We start from the raw sequence: 21,255 nt of genomic DNA on the forward strand, positions 1-21,255 counted from the left end.
ATAGTAAAAATCTACACCCATGCTTTTCCCACAAAAGTACTTCCTTATTTATGTAAGTTTTGTAATTTACTTTAAAATCATAATGAACCAATCCAAGTCACTGTTGCTCAAGAGAATTGCACAAAGAACCATTCTTTAGCAAAGTCACCATAAACCACATCACTTCTAGTGCTAACTAAAGGGGATCATGATCCCTGAGGTTTATGGAAGACTTTCCTGCCAACACAGGAGCAATGCTATAGGGAAACAAATACAAATCATTCTAAAGGACATCCTAGAAAACTGGATTTTCACCTACTACTAACCGAAAACACCAAGTCCAATTTTCTTTTCAATGCTGTGACAAGGTAAAGTAAAACTCTCATTCACTGAGGTGGAACTTGTACCAAAACAGTTCCCATAAAAAAAAAGGTCAATTAGGAACAGGAAAGGCATCAATGGGTGTGAACCAGAAACAGCACACAACAATTCAGATAGGAAACCTAACCTACATTTGTATGGCAATGCACTTCAATTTTGTACGACTCATACTGACACGGAGAAAAACATTTCTAAAATGAGATGATTACATTTCATACATAATCCAAACGTGTAATCCTCAATGATGAAAGCGCTTGAAATGTTCAGAGAGCAGTTATGGGAACACCAATTAGGAAATGAGGACCTCACTTACGCCTGATCTTGCCTACCACCGGGCCTGCCTCTCTAGGACTGGCTGGAGTCTCTGCTTTACAACACTCTCCTTCCCCTGGCCTACGTAGTCATGGCTGTCAAACTAGTACACTTACTGCATTACACAATGCCTTTATCATTTTAGTTACCCAAACCGTTCTCCAAAACCCTATGTAAATTCAAATAATGGAAACAAAATGATTGTTTTCTAAAAGTGTTTGTTATAGATAGTACAGTCTGTATACAAGTGAAGTATATCAATCAACAAAACTGTATTTTTAAGTGTATACTGAGATGGGCCCCTTAGAAAAGTAAGAGCCTTCCTTGCTCTAAAGTAACATAACTCAGAAGATAATTTTGCTCCCTAAAATTATTATAGACGTATACAGTTATCATCTTTGCATTTGTATTACACAGTATTAGACGTTTTTAATTAATTTGCTGTTAAGCTTCAAACAGGAATGAAAGATTAATAAAAACAGTTTGTGGGAAAATGGTAACCACTTTATAAGTGGGCACTTCGCAGCACATTTCCCAAAAGGCATTGTGATGGAAGGAAAAGTGAGGACTAGCGACACTTTACAAGGGTGGACATTCCATTTAGAATTGCAGGCCCAGTGCTAATATGGTATAAAAATGTAAATTAAAATGAGAAAACATAATCACTATAAAAAGTATTTATTGAGCACTTACCGTGTTTAGCTACTCTGAAACTAAAAGGGCTGGTAAATGTTCAAAATGATTGCAGAAGAGATATCTTATGGAGCAAAAATGTCACTTTTCCAGATAGGCATCTGATTTGTTCAGCAAACACAGCTGACTTCCACTCATCATCCACTCCCCTCCCCTTTTCCTCCATGAGAACAGAACCTCAATTGCATTTATAAATCAGGACATCAAGTGTTTCTAGGAAGGCTAGGCCCTTCCTCAGCCTCACAGGGTGAACCTTGATTAAGCTAAGACAATTATACCCCTGTCACTGATCTCGAAATAGCTGTGTCAGGAATCTGCACAGACAGGAATTGCAGCCAATGATACATGAGGGGGATTCTGCTGGAGGGTAGAGGTTAGGAAGTTGGCAAATGTTTCCTAGCTCTTTAAAAAAGGAAAAAAGATTCACAAACTAGAAACAGCATGGATTAGTGCAACCACTTTAACTACTTGGCAGTATCCACTAGAACTGAACTATGCCTATCCTATAACCCAGGCCATCCATCTACGTTCACCAAAAGGCTAGAGTAGTCACAGAAACTGTTCTAACAGACCAGATCTAAATGCAATCCAAATGTCTATTGACAGTAGAAAAAAACATACTGTGGAAAATTCACGTAATGAAATATGATACATGAAAATGAGCCAATGAAAAGTACACTCCACAATGTAGACGAATCTCTAAACATAATGCTGAATAAAAAAGAGCTGGACATAAAATAACCCAAATTGTATGATTCAATGCATATGAAACCCCAAGACAGGCAAAACTTATCTATGATGTTAGAAGTGAAGACCATGACTAACCTTGGAGGAGCCATGAATGAAGGACACTTCTGGGATACTGGTTATGTTCTGTTTATTAATCTGAATGCTCACTTTATAGATATATTCACTTTGTGAAAAGGCAATGAATTGTACACTTGTGATTTGGGCACTTTTCTTTATGTATGTTATTTAGCTATAAAAATTTTACTTTGAAAAACAGAGATGGGAGCATAAGGACAACCAATAAGAGAAAAAAGAACTGATAAATTAGACTTCATCCAAACCAAAAACTTGTGGATGTCATGCAATACCATGAAGAAAGTAAAAAGACAACCCACAGAATGAAATAACATATTTACAAATCATATGTTTGATAAAGCACCTGTATCTAGAATAAAGAGCTCGTACAACTCAATGTAAGACAAATAATCCAATATTTTAAATGAACAGAGGATTTGAATAGAAGGATATATGAATGGCCAATAAGCACATGAAAAGACGTCCAGTATGATTACTCTCTGGAGAAATGCAAATCAAAACCACAATGAGAGACCAATTCATACCCACTAGAATGGCTATAATCAAAAAGACAGATAATAAGTGTTGACCAGAAGGTGGAAAAATTGGAACTCTCAGATACTGCTGGTAAGACTGTAAAATGGTGCAGCCACTTAGGAAAACAAATTAACAATTCCTAAAATGCTAAACAAAGGGTTACCAAATGACTCAGCATCTCCACACCTAGGTATACGCCTAAGAGAAGTGAAAACATATGTACACACAAAACTTGTACTATACAAATTATTAATAATTGTCAAAAAGTGGAAACAAACCAAATATCCATCAACTGATGAAGGAATAAACAAAATGTGGTATATCCATGCAATGTAACACTCTCCAGCAATAAAAATTAATGAAGTAATAATATAGGTAAAACTAATATAGGTAAAACTTTATGCTAAATTAAAGAAGGCGGTCAGAACAGACCACATATTGTATGATTCCGTTTATACAAAATGTCTAGAATAGGAAAATCCATAGAGACAGAAAACAGATTAGTGGTTGCCTAGGGCTGGGGGAATGAGGCATGCAGTGTGACTTTCTTTTTAAGGTAATGAAAGTGTTTTAAAATTAGAACATGGTGATGGTTACAAAATGCTGTAAATATGCGAAAGTCATTGACTTGTACACTTTAAATGGGTACATTTTATGGTATGTAAATTCTATCTCAATAAAGCCATTTTTAATGCAAGATAATAAAGTTTCTCCTCTTACAACCTTTAACCACTAATTTGTGAGGATTTGATGCTTAGAGATGACACAGTCATCTTGCAACCTTGAATGAAAAAAGAAAAAGCCAAAATGCTGAACCGGCTTAACAGAAAAACAGAAAGAAACTGGCCTTTGGAAATATAACTGAGAAGCTGAATTAATCAACTCTGGAACAGCCCTTTAGGACTTCTTGTGGGAGGAGAACTTTCTTATTATTTATTAGTTGTGTCTTCCATTACTTGCCTGAAACCAAGGCACCCCTATAAAAAGAGATGTGTAAGGAGGCTAAGCAAACGTACTCCATTAGTTACTTACATCAAATATTTTAGATGTGTACATCGCTTAAATACTTTAATAAATACAAGAAAATTTTTATTATGATCCAAATTTGGGCTTCCAATAGACAAAATGTAATATTTCTTGAAAATAAAGCTTTAAGAGTAGACAAAAGTGGATTGAGCTTCTTGCCCTGATTTTGGTCTTTTCACAGAAATAGGCTATAAGGCATTTTCTGTATCACCATTTTATAATACCCTGAAAAGTAAAGACATGAAGAACATAAACTAGTTATCAATGAGTATAAAATGTATCATCAGCTAACACAATATTAGGATCCTAAATCTTTTACACTCACATTAATATTTCTTAATAATAAACAGTCGATTGTATTACTGGTTTATTATTGAGTAGCTTAGTAAATTTCAAGAATGGATTAATTATTGATGTGGATAAGGACAACATATGCTACTATTACAGCTATAATCATAGTGTGTAAACTAAGGACAGAAAATAGCCATTACCCAGGCTCAGGAATATAATTTCCCCTTGGTAAAGTACGACGTACATTTAGGGCTTACGCAGGAACATTACATATTCCTGTGACAACGATAAGCAGTGGCAATAGGATATCAAATTAAAATTGCAACTGTTATCCCATGACATTGGTTGAAGAAAAGATACTGTGTGTTCTTATATTCACTCATTTACCTAGAGCCACATTTAAATGGATACATAAGCAAATACCAGCTGCTGCAGTAAATCCTGGTGTGGGAATCTCTCTTCTGAGTTACAGATCTGCATATCCATTCCCTTCCTGGGCATTTCCACTGGATGAATGGCAACTGTCAAATCCAAAATATATCCAAGTACACACCAGAACTTTCCACCAAAACAATTCCCCTTTGTGGCATTCCTTAAGAGCTCCACCATTCTTCCAGTTGCCAAGGCTCAAATCTTAGAGGAATCAGACTTCTCTTTTCCCCTGATCTCCAAACAAACAATCCAAGTCCTCAGTAAGCTCTAAATGTTCTCTATCCACACCGATTCGTATCCTCCCTTCTTTTCCTTGTCAATGCCATCATCCTAGCTGACAGGATCTGAACATCATGCCTGGTTTTTTAAATGATTTTTCAAAGGGCATCAACTCTTCTGATCCATGAAACAGATTATATTTTACTAGAAAGAAAGTTTTAAAAGGGTAGTGATTTTTGCATATTTTGTCATTTGTGTATTCCCAGTACTTGCCTGGAACATACTCGTATATACTAGGTGCTCAATAAATATTTGGTGACTGAATGAAAAATTTGTAACTGTAAAGTACAGAACAGTGATCCCACTGCTCTTAGTAAAATACCACATAAACATTATACATCTGACAAGGAAGATCTTTTCTTTTTTTTTTTTTTTTTTTTTTTTTTTTTTAATTTTATTGGGGTGACAATTGTTAGTAAATTTACATAGATTTCAGGTGTACAATTCTGTATTACATCGTCTATAAATCCCATTGTGTGTTCACCACCCAGAGTCAGTTCTCCTTCCATCACCATATATTTGATCCCCTTTACCCTCATCACCCACCCCCCACCCCCTTACCCTCTGGTAACCACTAAATTATTGTCTGTGTCTATGAGTTTTTGTTTCTCATTTGTTTGTCTTGTTCTTTTTGGTTTATATACCACATATCAGTGAAATCATAGGGTTCTCTGCTTTTTCTGTCTGACTTGTTTCACTTAGCATTATTCTCTCGAGATCCATCCATGTTGTCACAAATGTTCCTATATCATCTTTCCTTAACGCCGAATAGTATTCCATTGTGTATATGTACCACAACTTCTTTATCCATTCATCTATCGAAGGACATTTTGGTTGTTTCCATGTCTTGGCCACCGTAAACAAAGCTGCAATGAACATTGGCGTACACGTGTCTCTATAGAGAAATGCTTTTATATTTTTGGGGTAGATACCCAGGAGAGCGATTGCTGGGTCATATGGTAATTCTATTCGTAATTTCTTGAGGAACCTCCACACTGCCTTAAGGAAGATCTTTTCAATGAAAACCCAACATTCAAGATCTTCCACTCTGTCCCCGACTTTCATTCTAAGCTTATCTCCAGCTACTTAACATCGCTGGAGACAAAAATGCCAAAATGGAAGCTGTCCTACTTTGGAGACATCGTGAGAAGGTACTATTCTGTAGAAAAGACAATGATGCTGGGGAAAATAGAAGGTAGCAACAAAAGAGGAAGACCAAATATGAGATGGATCGACTCCATAAAAGAAGCCGCAGGCAGGAGTCTACAGGGGCTGAGCAGGCTGTGAGGACAGGACACTGTGGACGTCACTCATCCACAGGGTCGCCAGAAGTCAGAGCCTACTCCATGACGCATCACACACACACAATTTCAAGGTCACCTAAATTGTAGCTAGAAGAGATTACTATGAAATAGCCATGTTTATATGTTCTATATATACAGCATACGAGGTCTGACAATTAATTTCGTGAACTCATCCTAGACAAAGTGCAACATAACTCATTGCTGAATATCACTATGGTCGCCTTTGGAGTACTCCCCTTGGGAAGCTATGAACTGATGCCAGTGCCTAGTCCATCCTTCAAAGAAATTTTGGAACTCTTTTTCTGGAATGGCCATCAGAGCTATCGTCGTATTACCCTTGATGCCCTGAATGTCATCAAAATGTCTTCCTTTCAATATTGCCTTTATCTTCAGGTAAAGAAAGAAGCCATTGGGGGCAAGATCAGGTGAGTAGGGAGGGTATTCCAATACAGTTATTTGTTTATAGGCTAAAAACTCCGTCACAAACAGTGCCCGGTGAGTTTGTACATTTTCATGATGCACGAGCCATGAATTGTTGGCAAAAAATTCAGGTCGTCTAACTTTTTCACACAGCCTTTTCAGCACTTCCAAATAGTAAACTTGGTTAACTGTTTCTCCACTTGGTACAAATTCATGATGAATAATCCCTCTGATATCAAAAAAGGTTAGCAACGTCGTTGCAACAAGTTCACAAACTTAACTGTGTGACCTTGTATATGTATAAATAACTATATACTTATATATTATTAAATTACTATGAAAAGCTATGGAGAAAAACAAATTAGAGAAAGGGGACATGGGCTGCATGTTAAGGTTAGCCTAACTGACTATGTGATATTTAAATAGAGACCCAAGGGTGCTGAAGGGGCAAGCCATGTGGCTACCAGGGAGGAGAACACTCCAGGAAAAGTACAGAGCAAGGGCAGAGTCCCCAAGGTGGGAGACGGATATTTCTGTCCTATTTACATCCTCAGCACCTGGCACTATGCCTAGAACTTTCCATCTACTCTTTCATCCACCTGATTTTATTTACTTAAAGCCCACTATATGCCAGGAAGTTAAATTCTATTAGAAGTCAAACCAAACTTCCAAATGTGAAAACTCCTAGAATTTATCTTTCAGTTTAATTATGTACAAATCTCAACCAATGTCAAATTCAAATTCAGCATAACTATGGTTGACCTTGACATCTTCCCTACAATTCCCTCTCTCTCCTGGCATCCCGTGTCATTTAACAACACACAGTGCTCCCAAACCTTCTGCTCAAAATCTCATTCATTTTATTTTTAATTTTAATTTTTTTAATTTTTTTATTTTTATTTTTTATTGCAGAACAGTATGTTTCTCCACGGCCCATCAGTTCCAAGTCATTGTCCTTCAGTCTAGCTGTGGAGGGCGCAGCTCAGCTCCAAGTCCAGTTGCTGTTTTCAATCTTAGTTGCAGGGGACACAGCCCAACGTCCCACGCGGGAACTGAACCAGCAACCTTGTTGTTCAGAGCTCGCGCTCTAACCAACTGAGCCATCAGGCCACCCTTCCGGCAGCTCAGCAGCAGCTTGCTGTCTTCAATCCAGTTGTGGAGGGCACAGCTCACTGGCCCCTGTGGGAATCGAACTGGCAACCCTGTTGTTCAGAGCTCGCACTCTAACCAACCGAGCCATCTGGCCACCCCAATTTTTGCTAAGCATAAAACACTATGTACATACTTACTGAATATTATTCCAAAAAATATTATAGTAGTTGATCAGTCTAATTTTATACCCATTATCTTCCCCAAGCCCACCCCTCACCCCCCAAAAAATGTGTTGGCGAAAGAAAGGCAGTCACCTGCCATTCTCTCAAATCTTTGTCCCCACAGGATTCAATATTTATTCAATTAAGAGATGTGATATACATATTTCTGACATTAGACTCTAGCAACCAAGGATAATTCTTCCTATAAAGAGGGCTCAAATTTAACTAGCATCAAGAAGCAAAAAATCTTCTCCAGAGGCATTTAGCTTGCCTAGATCAATAATGCCAATAGACCAATTCTAATAATCTTACCAAAAATATCTGTTATTTGCACAAATGTGGTTTTCATACCAAATTCAAAATAAAGCTCTATTAAAATTTAGATACATGCAAATGTAACTATCCATGTAATTCGATGCATCTTCATTTGTTGTTTTCACAGTCGAGATCTTTTTTATCTGCCACTTCCTCTAAGTTTTAAAATACAGAAATACAGTGTGTCATCAGGCACACTGACAGGATTTGGACATCTAGGTTGAAAAGTAACACGGGCCCTGGGAAACGTGCCAGAGGAAGAGAGAGGCTCCAGGAACAGCACCTGATAACAGCAAGCTCTGGAAATTCCAAGGAGCACAGATATCAGGAAAAAGGCAGGGCCAGTCGGGTGGCTCAGGTGGTTGGAGTGCCGTGCTCCTAACGTCGAGGTCACAGTTCAATTCCCACATGGGCCAGAGAGCTGCGCCCTCTGCAGCTAAAATTGTGAACAACGGCTCTCCCTGGAACTGGGCTGCCGTGAGCAGCCAGAGGTTGGCATGAGCCGCCACCGGCTGCCGTCAGTGGCCAGCATGAGTGGGCAGGTGACCGACTGCCTCAGCCAGGGAGAGGAGCGCAAGGCTCATAATACCAGCCTGGGCCAGGGAGCTGGGTCCTACACAACTAGACTGAGCAACAACAGCTTGAACCAGTGGGGGAAGAAGAGGGGAGGAAAGGAAAGAAAAAGGCCCTCAAAAAAGGAGAGTTTCTGCTGGGTTAGACTAAAAAGAGGGGATAAAAATTTAAAGCTGCAAAATTCCCCATAAGTAAACAAATCAACTCCAATTAACAATAAATAAAAGCTAAAATCTAGTAATCTTCCATTTAATTCACTCTTCCGTTGTGTGGGAAAAGATCAGATCTAATTACAACTCAAATTACATAAGGCTAAGAACAGCTTCACACATTTTTATCTCCTCATCCTACTTCCTACAGCTAAGGGCACCTTTACAACTTTTCAGGGAACTGTGACACCAACTACTGGTGCTCTTTACCTCATTTGACAGTGTTCTGGGATTAAAAGCAGTGTTGATAGTATTGACAGTAACGAGGGAAAGTGACTTTTGTTAAAATAGTATCATTTATTAACTCGACTTAATCAGCTTCTCCCCACCATGGTACCTCATCTTCTGACTCCCTTTTTTCCCTATTGTCTCATCACCATTCCAAGTACGCAAGTTCCATTTCTCAGCATCATACTGTACTTTCCTGATCACTCATCAAGCCCTATCTATCTGCCCTCCAATGCATCTCTCGCACCCACCTCTTCTTTTTCTATCCATGCCATTTTTATCCAGCAAACTTTTAATCTAAGGCCCAGCCCCAATATTCATTCCTTTCCAGTTTTCTTTGATATCGGCAGAAATTCCAGGATGTGTGTCCCCTTTAATATTTCATCCCTTAAAGCTATTTTCACATGTAATAGCCATTTTTTAATATGTCTGTCACCCTGTTGGGAATGTAAACTTCTTCTAGACATTGATTATTTCCCATTTATTGTCCTACATCAGCACCAACCACAGCAGCAAATGCATAGTAGTTACTTCCTAAGTGTATTTTGGATTGTTTTTTATGTTGTAGTTTAACCCTTCAATTGCTATCTTTTCACATGTTTCTATGTTAATTCCATCTCTTCCAACCAGACTAAATAATCATTAAAAACAAATGTTGTGTTTTACATTTTATATTTCTCTTAGGATTTTGCTTTAAATACAGACACTTAAATGTTAACTGAACCACTTCACCATCTTGCCTTCCCAAAAGACTCAAAATTCAATAATATCTCTTTTCACTTGCTCGTAGGAAAAACAGAGACACTGCTACACAGGAAGCAGCCCTACTAGAGCTCAGCTGAGGAAAAAGGAACCCAATTACTAATGGAATAGACTTTATTCCACTATGACCCAAACCACTAACAAACATGGTCAAGCTCTTTCATATAGTCAAGCTCTAGACTGGTTAGAAACTGGCAAGATTGGGAACACAGTTAAAGCATGTTAGGGCTGATAAGTTAATTAGAAACAATGCCCACTGATAAAAATCTGTAATATTTGTTCTTCATAACAAGGTGGATAAGTCACATTTGTTTTTAAAAATTATTGCAAAATATTTCTAGTGTCGTACAACCCAAATTTGGAATAAGATTAATGATTTTAAGCCCTGGACCCAGGTCACAATTTTTGAAAAATGAAACATCCATAAACCACCCTTAGTTACGCCTTTGGTTGAAACAATGATTGGCCCAAGCTGCGTTGGTGAATTGGGCAAAAACCCACTGAAGTTAGAAAGAAAAATAAATTAAATGCTACACATGCTTCAAAATTCTTGCTCACCCCATCCCCACAGTTCCTTCTAGAATGTGGAAAACTGTGACTATCTTCGGGACAATGGAGCAGCAAGCAAAAAGGAACATGGTCCCAGATGGGTAAAATGAACAAACTTGCAATAAAAGGAAATGGGACTTCCTTCACTGATTCCCAGATGTAGTTGGTCTGTTGCTAATGTCCAATGTCATAGAATTTTAAAGTGGGAGAATTTGGAAAAGTTGGTCTTATGAACAGGAAATGCCTCATTTTCCCTAAACAAGGCTGGCCTTCCTCTCCACTCCTTCAACTCACTCCTCCCTATTTTATTTCCTCTTGAAATTTGAGTTACCCTTAGAGAGCAGGCTAATAAACCCTATTTGGAAACATACACACACGCACACACACACCACCCTTCCTAGCCTATAACCTAGTGGGTGACCCTTTCTTTCCTCTTTCACACTAAGCTGTCTCCAATGTAGTTCTATCCACAATAGAGGTAATGTTTTATTCTCCATCTGATGACTCTAATAACGCTTTATTTCCTAATTTGTTCAGAATTCGGGCTGGGAAGAAGGGATCTCTTTATGGGATCTCTTCAGAGAACTCACTGATTTATATAATTCACCAAGGAATATTCATGGGAAATACATTAACTCTGAAGCCAAATAAATTGGTTCCACTGAATGAACTCTCTCATCCAGAGCTCTAAGTGATTTTGTTAAGCTGGGTTTAGAGAATGTACTTGCCTTAGGGTCTCTCAATGAAAACATTAATTGATGAAAAAAGTCCACCTTTCATTTGTCAAGTATTACAAGCATAAATGCCTTCCTTTTATACTTAATGTTTATAGTCAACAGTTTAAATCTGTGTTTTTTTTCTCATTTCAAGGTTTCTAAAAAAAATTTAAAAACAAACTGACAAAAAAAAACAGAACAGCTATATTGTCCTAAGTTACAACATTTACATCGAATAGAGGTAATTATGCCCTTATCACACTTTTAAAAAGTGAATATCAGATTGTGTTTATCACAACATTTTCCACCATTCTATGAGATATTCAGTGGATGGTGCTTCTAACATTATACCATTAGTTTTTACAGCCTCTCCCTAAGTTTCCTAAAAGTAGGTACAATTGTGTTATCCTTTTGTACCAGTGAAAGAATTGAGGTTAAACAGCTCACTGAAGTCCAATAGGAAACACCATGGGGAGCTGGACTCAGAGTGGAGCTCACCCTGACTTCTACTTTACATCACCAGAACAAGCTGCCTCCTAGGGAACCGTGGCACCAAAGAGCCCAGTTTCCCCTAGGATTCACGGTATGTTGTTCTAGGATTTCATCGTGAGTTTTTGTTGTGTGTAGCCCTATGATGGTAAAAAATGTATTCAAGCATAGCAAAGCAGTGACTAGAGCCTAATTATCATACAAACAGTACTATGCCATGTTAAACTGGCATTCATAAATAAAACAGAAAGACATACATAGTTTTTATACTGGTTAAGATCTTATGGAGTTAAAAAAATCTCCTTTTATTCAATTAGAAGTTTTATCATACTGTTATCCAACTATTATACACAGGAAAATTTTATTTCATTTTCACTATAATCTGATAATATAAATTTTATTGGCTATGCATGTACAATAATCACAAAAAGATATGTCAGGAAAAATGACCAGGAAATGTCCTATTGACTAGACTTATAGAATATAATATATTCAACTACAGGGGGGAGTAAGATTTAAAGGAAAAAATACTTCAAACTTTTTTCTTTCATCTTATTCTCGGCAATTCTTATTTGTAGTACCAAAAAAGTGTTTGGTTTCCCCCTCAGATTATTTCATAAGATTTTTATCATCACAACCACAATAGTCCCTTTGATGTCCCCTGATCTCTTCCTAATAACAGAAAACACATACTGAAAGGTTTACTCTTTGGCAACTTCTGGGCTAGTTTCCAGCCCTTTTTATAGACAGGAACATCAAGGCTGGAAGAGGTTTACTAGCTTGCCCAAGGTTGCAGAGCTTGGATTTAAATCCTGGTTGTTTTGACTTCTGAACCTAAATTCGTACCAATCTGACTCCCACGTGGTTTTATACAAGACTCTCCACTGTTAATACGGGAAGAAGCACCGCTGCCCTGTTTTCTAGCAGCTTTCCAGAACCTAAACCCTTCCTGACTTGTCCTGGCCATCAAACCTTTCCTATCCTGTATCTCATTGATTCTAATTGTGTTTGGTTGTCGTAGTTAATCTAGCCTACAACTACCTATAACAGGGTTATATCTAGCATAGTGCTTTTCACATACTAGTTGATAAATATTTTGTTTGGTTGACAACTATTTACATCTCAAATAACATATTTGCTTTCTAATAAAAGCCTTCAAAATCTTCCTCTAATTAGCTTCTAGTGGCTGGAATTTGCATACTACACAGATAAGGCAGAGGGTATGAGGCCCTTTAAATGCCATGAAAACACTCAGCATCTTCTAAACACTCATCAAGTTAAGGGAAAGGGGGAGGAGACAAACCACATATATGCATTTGGACACCCCCAGTGCAATAAACACTCCATGAGTTGTCTATTGCACTCATGCCTGTACCCCTATCACTCATCCAAGGGCCTGAAGAGCAGGTTCCCAAGAATACTTGATCAAATGGATGGATGGATGGATGGATGGATGGATGGATGGATGGATGGACAAACAGACAAATGGACAAAAAAATGGAAATGAGTTATTAAAGTTGGCCACTTGGTTATGCACTATATATTTAAATGTCAATTTTTTAAATCAAAGGCATGTTAAGAGATCTATTTTACTATAAAATTTAGATCTGTTAGATCCCAATTTAAAATATTTTCTACTGGTAGCAAGTCTATAACCACCTATAAATTAATTATATATCATATTCATTTATTGCAACTAATTTTGTCATTTTCTACAAATTTGCCTTACATCATAAACTCAGCTACAATGTCAATGCTTCTTTCAAATTTACTTTGCTAAGAAACCCTTTACACATCTTCAAACAATGAGAAAGAACAATCCGCTAAAAGAAATACAAATATAAAAACCAAAGGTAGGTTCACAGTGACCACTCAAAGGTCAAAGTGGCATCATACACTTCCGTTGCTAAGTGAGAAAGGCAGATTGCCTCAGCATGTGGCACAGCTAAAAGAACATTTCTGTTTGCTCAGCATTAACATTTATTTTCCATTCAGTAAACTGTGAGGTTTCTGCACTAAATGCATTTTAATAAATGAAAAAAATTAACATGCAGAATCAAAGCAGGAACCGTGCTTTTTATGGAGTTAAAAGGCAAGTATTTAGAAGAATTCAGGAAACATAAAATTTGTTATTAATATTATTTTTTTTTTAACTAAGATGTGAGAGGGAGTTTCGAAATTATGACCACTGAAGAGGCCATCGCACAAGGTTCTAATTCCAATATCTGTTTATCTCAGAGGCTCAATCTGTTAGCCCTGTGGAAGATTTTAGAATATCAAGTAATAATAATCATAATAGTCACTACACTTAGAGACAAAATGTTCCTTTTTCTGTTCAAAATAATAAAACTTTCCAGAGAAGCTGAACATTCAAATTTCAAATTGTTTCCTTTAGTGTCAGTTGTAACTCCTATTCATGGCAAGCTTTCTTTTTTCCCCATAAAGCAATCTCAATCCTAAGTATTAACAACCGTTGCAAATAAAATCTCAAACTAGAGTGGACTTGCCTAGTAAGAATAGCTTTGGAAGGTGAAAAAAAGCACTCCTTGGAGCAGAAGTCAATTCACAGGTCTCACGTGCTCCTGCCATCTCCTAGGTGTGTGACCTGAGTTACGCCTAACCCTCTGACCTCAGGTGTGCATTCAGCAACGTGGGGGGAATAGATGGTCCATTAAATGCACCCCAGTTCTCAGCGGGGCAGCAAGGGTTCCACCTTCACAATACCACACTCCTCTACCTTCACAAAACCATTCTGGTTTTTGTCTGCATAGCCTGTAGGCCAGGGCGCGATGGCACACCTTCACCCAGGCAAGGCTAAAACAGCCCACCCGAAGGGGGGTGCATGTAAATGTAAGAGTTCCTCACAGGGGTAGAGGTGAGGATGAAGCCTGCCGTGTTGTCTCTTTCAATCTAAAGCATTAGAGAAAAGATGATAATCAAGGAAATATTTCATCAACCAAAATAGACTCTTCACCCGACCATACATTATGGTTTCCTCGAAGGTGCCCTGTGACCCTTAACCTTTTGGAGCCTCAGATTTCTCCTATGCTAAACAAGAGTTTGGAGCAGGCGATCTCTAAAGTTCTTTCTAGAAAGAAACTCTAATTATTTATCTTTCATGTCTAATCCTCAGCAGGTCCTGTCTCACTAATGTCATCCTCCTACATTTCTTCGGAAAGGCAATGGAAGTCTCTATTTTGGAAAAGATTCACAAGCATGAAGCTCTACTTGAGGTGTCCATGGAAATGAAACAACTTGAAAAGATCATCATTTCGCTATTAACCAAGCAAACGCTTCCTTGTATCTCCTCATAGTAGTAAAATAAATGTGAAAATGTAAATGTCTGAAAGACAGTACCCCAAAAGGCCATTTTTACTAAAAGAACACTTAAATGGTAGACACTATTCTTTGCCTGAAAAGAAAAGAAGAAATACAGGCTATCTGGAGACCTGGAACACTAAGGTGGGGAGGAGGAGCCGTTGGGAGGGCCGGGGTTGGGAGGTGTAATATTCGGAACTGGCAATGTATTATGAGATATATTCTTCATGTTCTATTGGCTTATTTTGCCACCAAGACCTGGACACTTCACAATTAAGGAACCCTGCTCTGCACAATGAAACTCATTTTTTTCTTTCTATTTCCTAATGCACTCAACTTTTCATAAATAGCTCGTTTGGGCCTTTCCAGAATACACAGAGCAATAGCTGCTCTTTTAATACAATATAAATAAAGATAAGAGTCTGCCCTACAATATGCTGTGCCTCCTTCTTGGTAATTCAGTCTGAAATAATAAACTTTTATCTAGGTGCAAAGGGCAAGAAAGTCAGCCCACCACACATGACCTCCTGCTGGTCTGTGGGCAGGACCAGTGCCCATCCTGACAAAACTATCATTCATCTGTAGTGAATTGAAAAACATAGGAATAACGCAGTGAGTCTTTTAAAAGCTAAAGCTACTCAATTTATAGATCTGTGTTTATTCTCAGATCATATCTTTCCTACGTTTCGCTCTTAAATTAAAGATCCTCTCTTTATAGAATGATGGGGTAGCAAAGTTAGTAACATTTATTTGGAAAAGAAAAAATAAAACTTGGCCACTCCGTTGACCTTCTCATCTCCTTTGTTTTTTTTAATTTTACTGATCCAACATAAAATCTAAATGCCTGCAAAGTACTCTCCCACAGAAGTATGAAAATCGCTATTCATGTATAAAGATTAATCGTAATTTACCAACAGTTATACAGACCACAGAATTAAGCTTACGTAAAGAAGATGGCAGTCTCCACAGACCAACGATGAAAACAGAATGTACAGCCTGAAAGTTGAACATGAACCTAAGTACCTAGAAGTTCTTCCATCCATTATATTTGTAACACAAATCAATATGAATGGAATAAACAATTCTAGCGGATGCTAGCAAAATGGCAAAAATCCATATAACTTTGAAAGTTGGACTTCAAGAGGTGACGTCTAATGGTGTACAAGGGAAATATGCTTCCACAGCCACCAGAAGGACAAACACACAGAAATTAATATGACTGGATCTCAAACTTGACTTAAATCAACAGCCTTCTACTCAGGTTGCTGTCTTGATTAAATATCACAAAGGAAAACATCCACACATTAAGTAAAATTATGTTTCCAGGTAACAGGAAGAAAAATGGAGCACAGTTGATTTTTCTTGTTAAGGAACTGTCATTTAAGCATAAACCTGGAGTATTCATAATAGAACTCAGGTTTACAGGATGAAAGCATGGTGAGAAATGTGTGTTTCTAGAAACTAAAAATCTCAAGAAGGAAAAACAGAAACGGCATGCTTTATCCATCTCGTTTAACGGAAGAGCTAGAATTTAAGTTGTTTAAAGGCACAAATTGTGTTAATTTTTGAAGCAATGTTGGCTGGCTACTAGTATCCAAAGAGAAAGGTATCTAAAACATTCCGGATTGTTTTTATGCCTGCATTTATCATTTTAAAAAGCCAAGAAGGGAAGTTGATGAATTTCTGTTAAAAGCCACTCCTGTGTTAGATGTAATGACATTGCAAATATTTATTTACAGTGTTCATTTAATAAACCATCCATTTAAGTTTAAGTGAAATCAACAAAAAGAAAGTATGTATAGATATGTGATTTAGAGACTGAAGTTAATCTTAAAATGTAAATAAAATATGGAGAGTACCCTAAAAATATATTTTTTAATATTTAAAATATAATTTTAAAACAATATTTTAATATAAAAGTTTTATATATTTTATAATATATTTTAATATTATATTTTATTTTATAATATAATACATTATATTTTTAATATAAGCATTTAAATATAATATTTTAAAATATTTTTAATTATTTTAAATATAAAGGGTACCTGGTACCTTCACACTCCACTGTCCCGCTGGCTCTGCCTTTGTGTTCGAGGTGGCCCTTGATGGCAGGTGAGGACCAGGGCACCAGTGACAAGTTGTCTTCGTACGTCTCTCACTAGCCACCTCATTCCCTCCTGGACTATTCTACGTGGAGCCGTCTTGCCTCTCTTTGAGCACACCACACGAGCCCTATCCTCCTTCAATCCCAGATCAGTATTCACAGCTTCCATTAAACAACCAGGCAAGCGACCCCAAAAAACAGAAAACACCTGGCTTGCAGATACCTTTCTCTAATTCTGCACACCCACAGCATTTACCGGCTCCGTAGGGTATAGCACGGAGCAAACATCAGATGACTGATACAAGTACTTTCTCTAGGATTGGATCAGGGATAATCCGGGATAACACAAGATATCAATATTATTCATCACCTATTTTGGAAAAATTACAGTCAGTAATTCCATGATGTTAAATATTTCTACAGAAACAAAGCCTTACTGCTAAAATTTAACCTTCACTGGAAACAAACCATTACCTGTGGTTAATGGCCCAGAGCAGTGACAACGCCACCAAGGAGCAGGACCAGTCTGGACACTAGGTCCGGAAATTCTATTCAACTGCAGAGCAATGAGCACACACCACTGACTCGCCTAATCTAATGAAACATTTTCAAGGCTGTAAATTCGGTGTGTCACAAGCAAAGCCACTAAATACCCATCCAGAAGTTATTACCTACCCAATTACTCCCATTTTCCCCTAAAGTTTTTATTATTAGAGTGTGTCTTTGAGGACTGGTGGAGACAAAATGATGAAGTGGTCTTTCCAACTCAAAGGGCAGGGCTGAGGCCCTGACAGTCCAGGGTGTTTCTTACCTCCCACTTTGCCCTCCACTACCCAGTGGGTATTATTGTTTTGGGTCCTCCCTCCTCTTTGATGCATTTGATGTAAACTCTTCCTCCTCACACAGGGCAACAGCCAAAGGGGACACAGACACAAGGAAGAATTGTTTAAAGGCAGTTAGAAGTGAGAGGATGTCTGCAGGCTTTGAGACAAAAACCTCTAGAAAGGTAACATTTGAAGACCCAACCTTCCCCATCAAGGCCTTCAAAAGTGATCTCTTACTGTCCTCACTATCACATACCTCACATATTCCTCAACATACTGCAATTGTCTTTCCCTTCCATTGTCAAAACATTTAATTTTCCACTTTTAAGATTTGTCTTTTTTAACAGAAGGGATATCCTGAGCTTCCAAAGAGATGTTTTTTTATTATTATAATTAAAGTCATATTGAGAAATACTTCCTCTAACTTCATTCTTTGAAGTATACATATCATTTATATATACAGTAGTGATTTCCAGATACAGTTAAGCACATGCGCAGTTGAGAATGACAGAGACCAAACACTGGCATCCCAGCATCCCCAAAAATATACTGTTCACTGCCACTGAAAGGCTATTTCCTGGAAAGAATTGTAGGTCCTTCTAGAACAAAATATAAACAAGGCTGGGACCAACAGAGACATCTCCTCAATTTCACCTGCACGGATTGTCTCTGATGTTTCTAGCACTGGACTAAATGATGCGAGTGAAAAAGAGAAGGAGGGGGAGACTTTTTCTTCAAGAGCTGTCTTGGTCAGCTCAGGCTGTATGACAAATTACCACAGACTGGATGGCTTAAACAACAAAAATTTATTTCTCAGTTCTGGAGGCTGAGAAGTCCAAGATCAAGGTGCTAGCAGACCTGGTATCTGACGAGAGCCCACTTTCTGGCTTATAGACTGTCTTCTCGTTGTGTCCTCACATAGCCGAGAGCAAAGAAACAAGCTCTCTCTGGACTCTCATAAGGGCACTAATTCCATTCATGAAGACTCCACCCTCATCTAACCCTAATCACTGCCCAAAGGCCCCATCGCCAATACCATCTCACAGGGGTGGGGTAGAGCTTCAACATGAAATTGGGGGGACACAAACATCCAGTCCATAACAGAAGCCCACAGTCAGTGAGAAAGACACCTTAGACATGAAGCTTACAATCCGTGAGATCAGGGCTATGGCAGCCATCTATCAAGTACACTGGGAGCACAGGAAGGGAGAAAATAATTCTGCTTAGGGAAGGAACACAGAAAAACTCCCAAGGAAGAAATGATACTTCAACTGGATACTGAAAAAAAGAGCAGGAGTTGACCAAGAAGATAACGGGGGAGGGAATTCTTTAAACAAAAGAATGACTCTCCAAAATATCTCTCTCCTCTCTCTAATTGCTTGGAGAGAATAGAACTAACCTACCAATTTTAATCAGAGCTAAACTAGACTTTTAATTACTGTTGAGGTTTCTCCACAAGTGATTTGTTTTCAGTTCATCATTGATTCAGAGCACCTACAAAAATGATCTACTGAATTTGCAGAGGCAGCAGAATTTTTATAACAGTAATGCTACTAGGATGAAACTTAATGGCTATACTTAATGGATTACCTTCATGGCCAAGAGCCCACTAAAGGTCCTGGGAAGCTCTATTTGCTGCCCCAAGCTTACATTTCATTAAGCACTTTTTTATTTTAATGTGAATTGATAAAAATTCAAAAGCTATACGTCTAATTTTATAGAAAACCATTTTCAATAAGTTGCTAAATACTTTATGTGAACAATAAGAACTTTATGAGATGATTTGTTATTCTTACCTCCATGGGAAAAGCTTTGAAATTAACTGTGTGCTCAGAACCACGCTGGTTTTCTCTTCCCCAATGAAATCTAACTTCATACAGTTCAAATTCATGCCCTTGAGGCAATGGACCTCCCGATAGAACTGAAAAAGAAAATAAACCCTATTTAATTACCTCTCAAACATATTTATCAACACAGCAATATAAACACTGGGGACATGTTTTGCCAAAAAACTCTCATTAGTTCTATAGAGTAAATTCATATAGCAAAATAGAAATATGTCACAATTGTGAGATGAATTCACACCATGTGGGTTTGGCTGAAATTCTTATACTGGCCAGATACAGTAGAAGTTCCAAGAATCTGAAATACTTGATAATGATATGTATATCATTTAACCTTAACTTTATTAACGTTAGACAAAGAAAACAAATGCAATAGCTATACTCCAGAGACATAAATTTAGAACTGATCAGAAGAGAAGAATATGGTTTGAGTCTCAATAATTTACTATAGGCCTTATTGATAAATTAAACCTTTACAGATCATCTGTTTGTTCTAGTAGGCTTTCAATTTAGAGAATACGTGTAAGCTAACAAAATTATCCATGAAGAGAATTATTATTAAGCCAATCTGATTTTTCTACAATGAAATCACACTTAAAAAGCAAATCATTCAGTGTCACATACAATGCAAACAAAACAAAATTGTGATAAAATATTAACAATACTTATAATAGTAACATTAGTTCTAGAGGGCCCTGTGTCTATTTCTCATTTCTGGATATGACCCAGAACTTTGTTCCAAACAAGGGCACTCTAAAGGATAATGAAAAATAAATTTGTACAAGAACCTGTCTTGAAGCAATAAAATACTTTCTTTAGTTAAACATTCCCCGATATCATATGGACAGCCTTGAAACAAAGTTTATTACAATGGCCAATTTCAATACAAATAAAGATTGTTTGCATTTTCCCTGTAAAATTGGTCATTCTAAATAAGATCAGGTAAGAATTATGGGTTCTTTTTCAGTCAAAGGGCTGACAAAATTCACCCCATTCCCATAGTAGGGGTCTCTCTCCAAAAGATGAGCGTTCACACTTGCTGTTGTGGAGGAAGGAACAGTGTCCAAATTGTTCTCTTGAGGAGCAGTTTTATTGTCCATTCTTACTCAAAAACTCAAAGAGAATTGGTGCTGCAGTATTTGGTTGGTTCTTCACCTAATAATTTGCTCCGAAGGGAATTTAAGGCTGTTTATGTCAAGGTACATATAATACAGCCAGAAAGCATACATAAGAAAGAAGAGCAAAGGTGGGGGGGGAAAGACAGGAAGATAGATGGAGAAATGAGGGTATCACAAAAACGAATGTCCCAAAGTCCTTGAGAACAGTGCCCTACAAGTTGGCTTCTAAGCATTCTACCAGCTCAAAGAAGACAAACGACATCAGTAGCAAAAAGTAATTTTAGTTTTTCAAGTGCATAAACCTCACTTTAAGGGGAAGGGGTTGCCGATGCATAACATTTAAGAGACTATCTCTCATGATTTTAATGTGCTTCCTCATACTTGGTCTTAGTTAAGTCTCACAACAACTCTGAAGGGTCAGCGTTATCATCA

At 37.7% G+C, this 21,255-nt stretch overlaps 1 protein-coding gene across 4 annotated transcripts in view; it reads right to left on the bottom strand.

Annotated features, from left to right (window-relative positions):
• Window positions 1-21,255, bottom strand: part of CA8 (carbonic anhydrase 8) — a 201,842-nt gene that overhangs the window by 59,472 nt on the left and 121,115 nt on the right. For all 4 annotated transcript variants that reach the window (XM_081070898.1, XM_081070899.1, XM_081070897.1 and 1 more), the window contains one exon: window positions 19,658-19,782. In XM_081070898.1, coding sequence (XP_080927024.1) covers window positions 19,658-19,782 — 125 coding nt within the window. The remainder of the gene's footprint in view (window positions 1-19,657; window positions 19,783-21,255) is intronic.

Source organism: Rhinolophus hipposideros (assembly GCF_964194185.1).
Source record: "Rhinolophus hipposideros genome assembly, chromosome: 13".
In the NCBI taxonomy this organism is placed as follows: Eukaryota; Metazoa; Chordata; class Mammalia; order Chiroptera; family Rhinolophidae; genus Rhinolophus; species Rhinolophus hipposideros.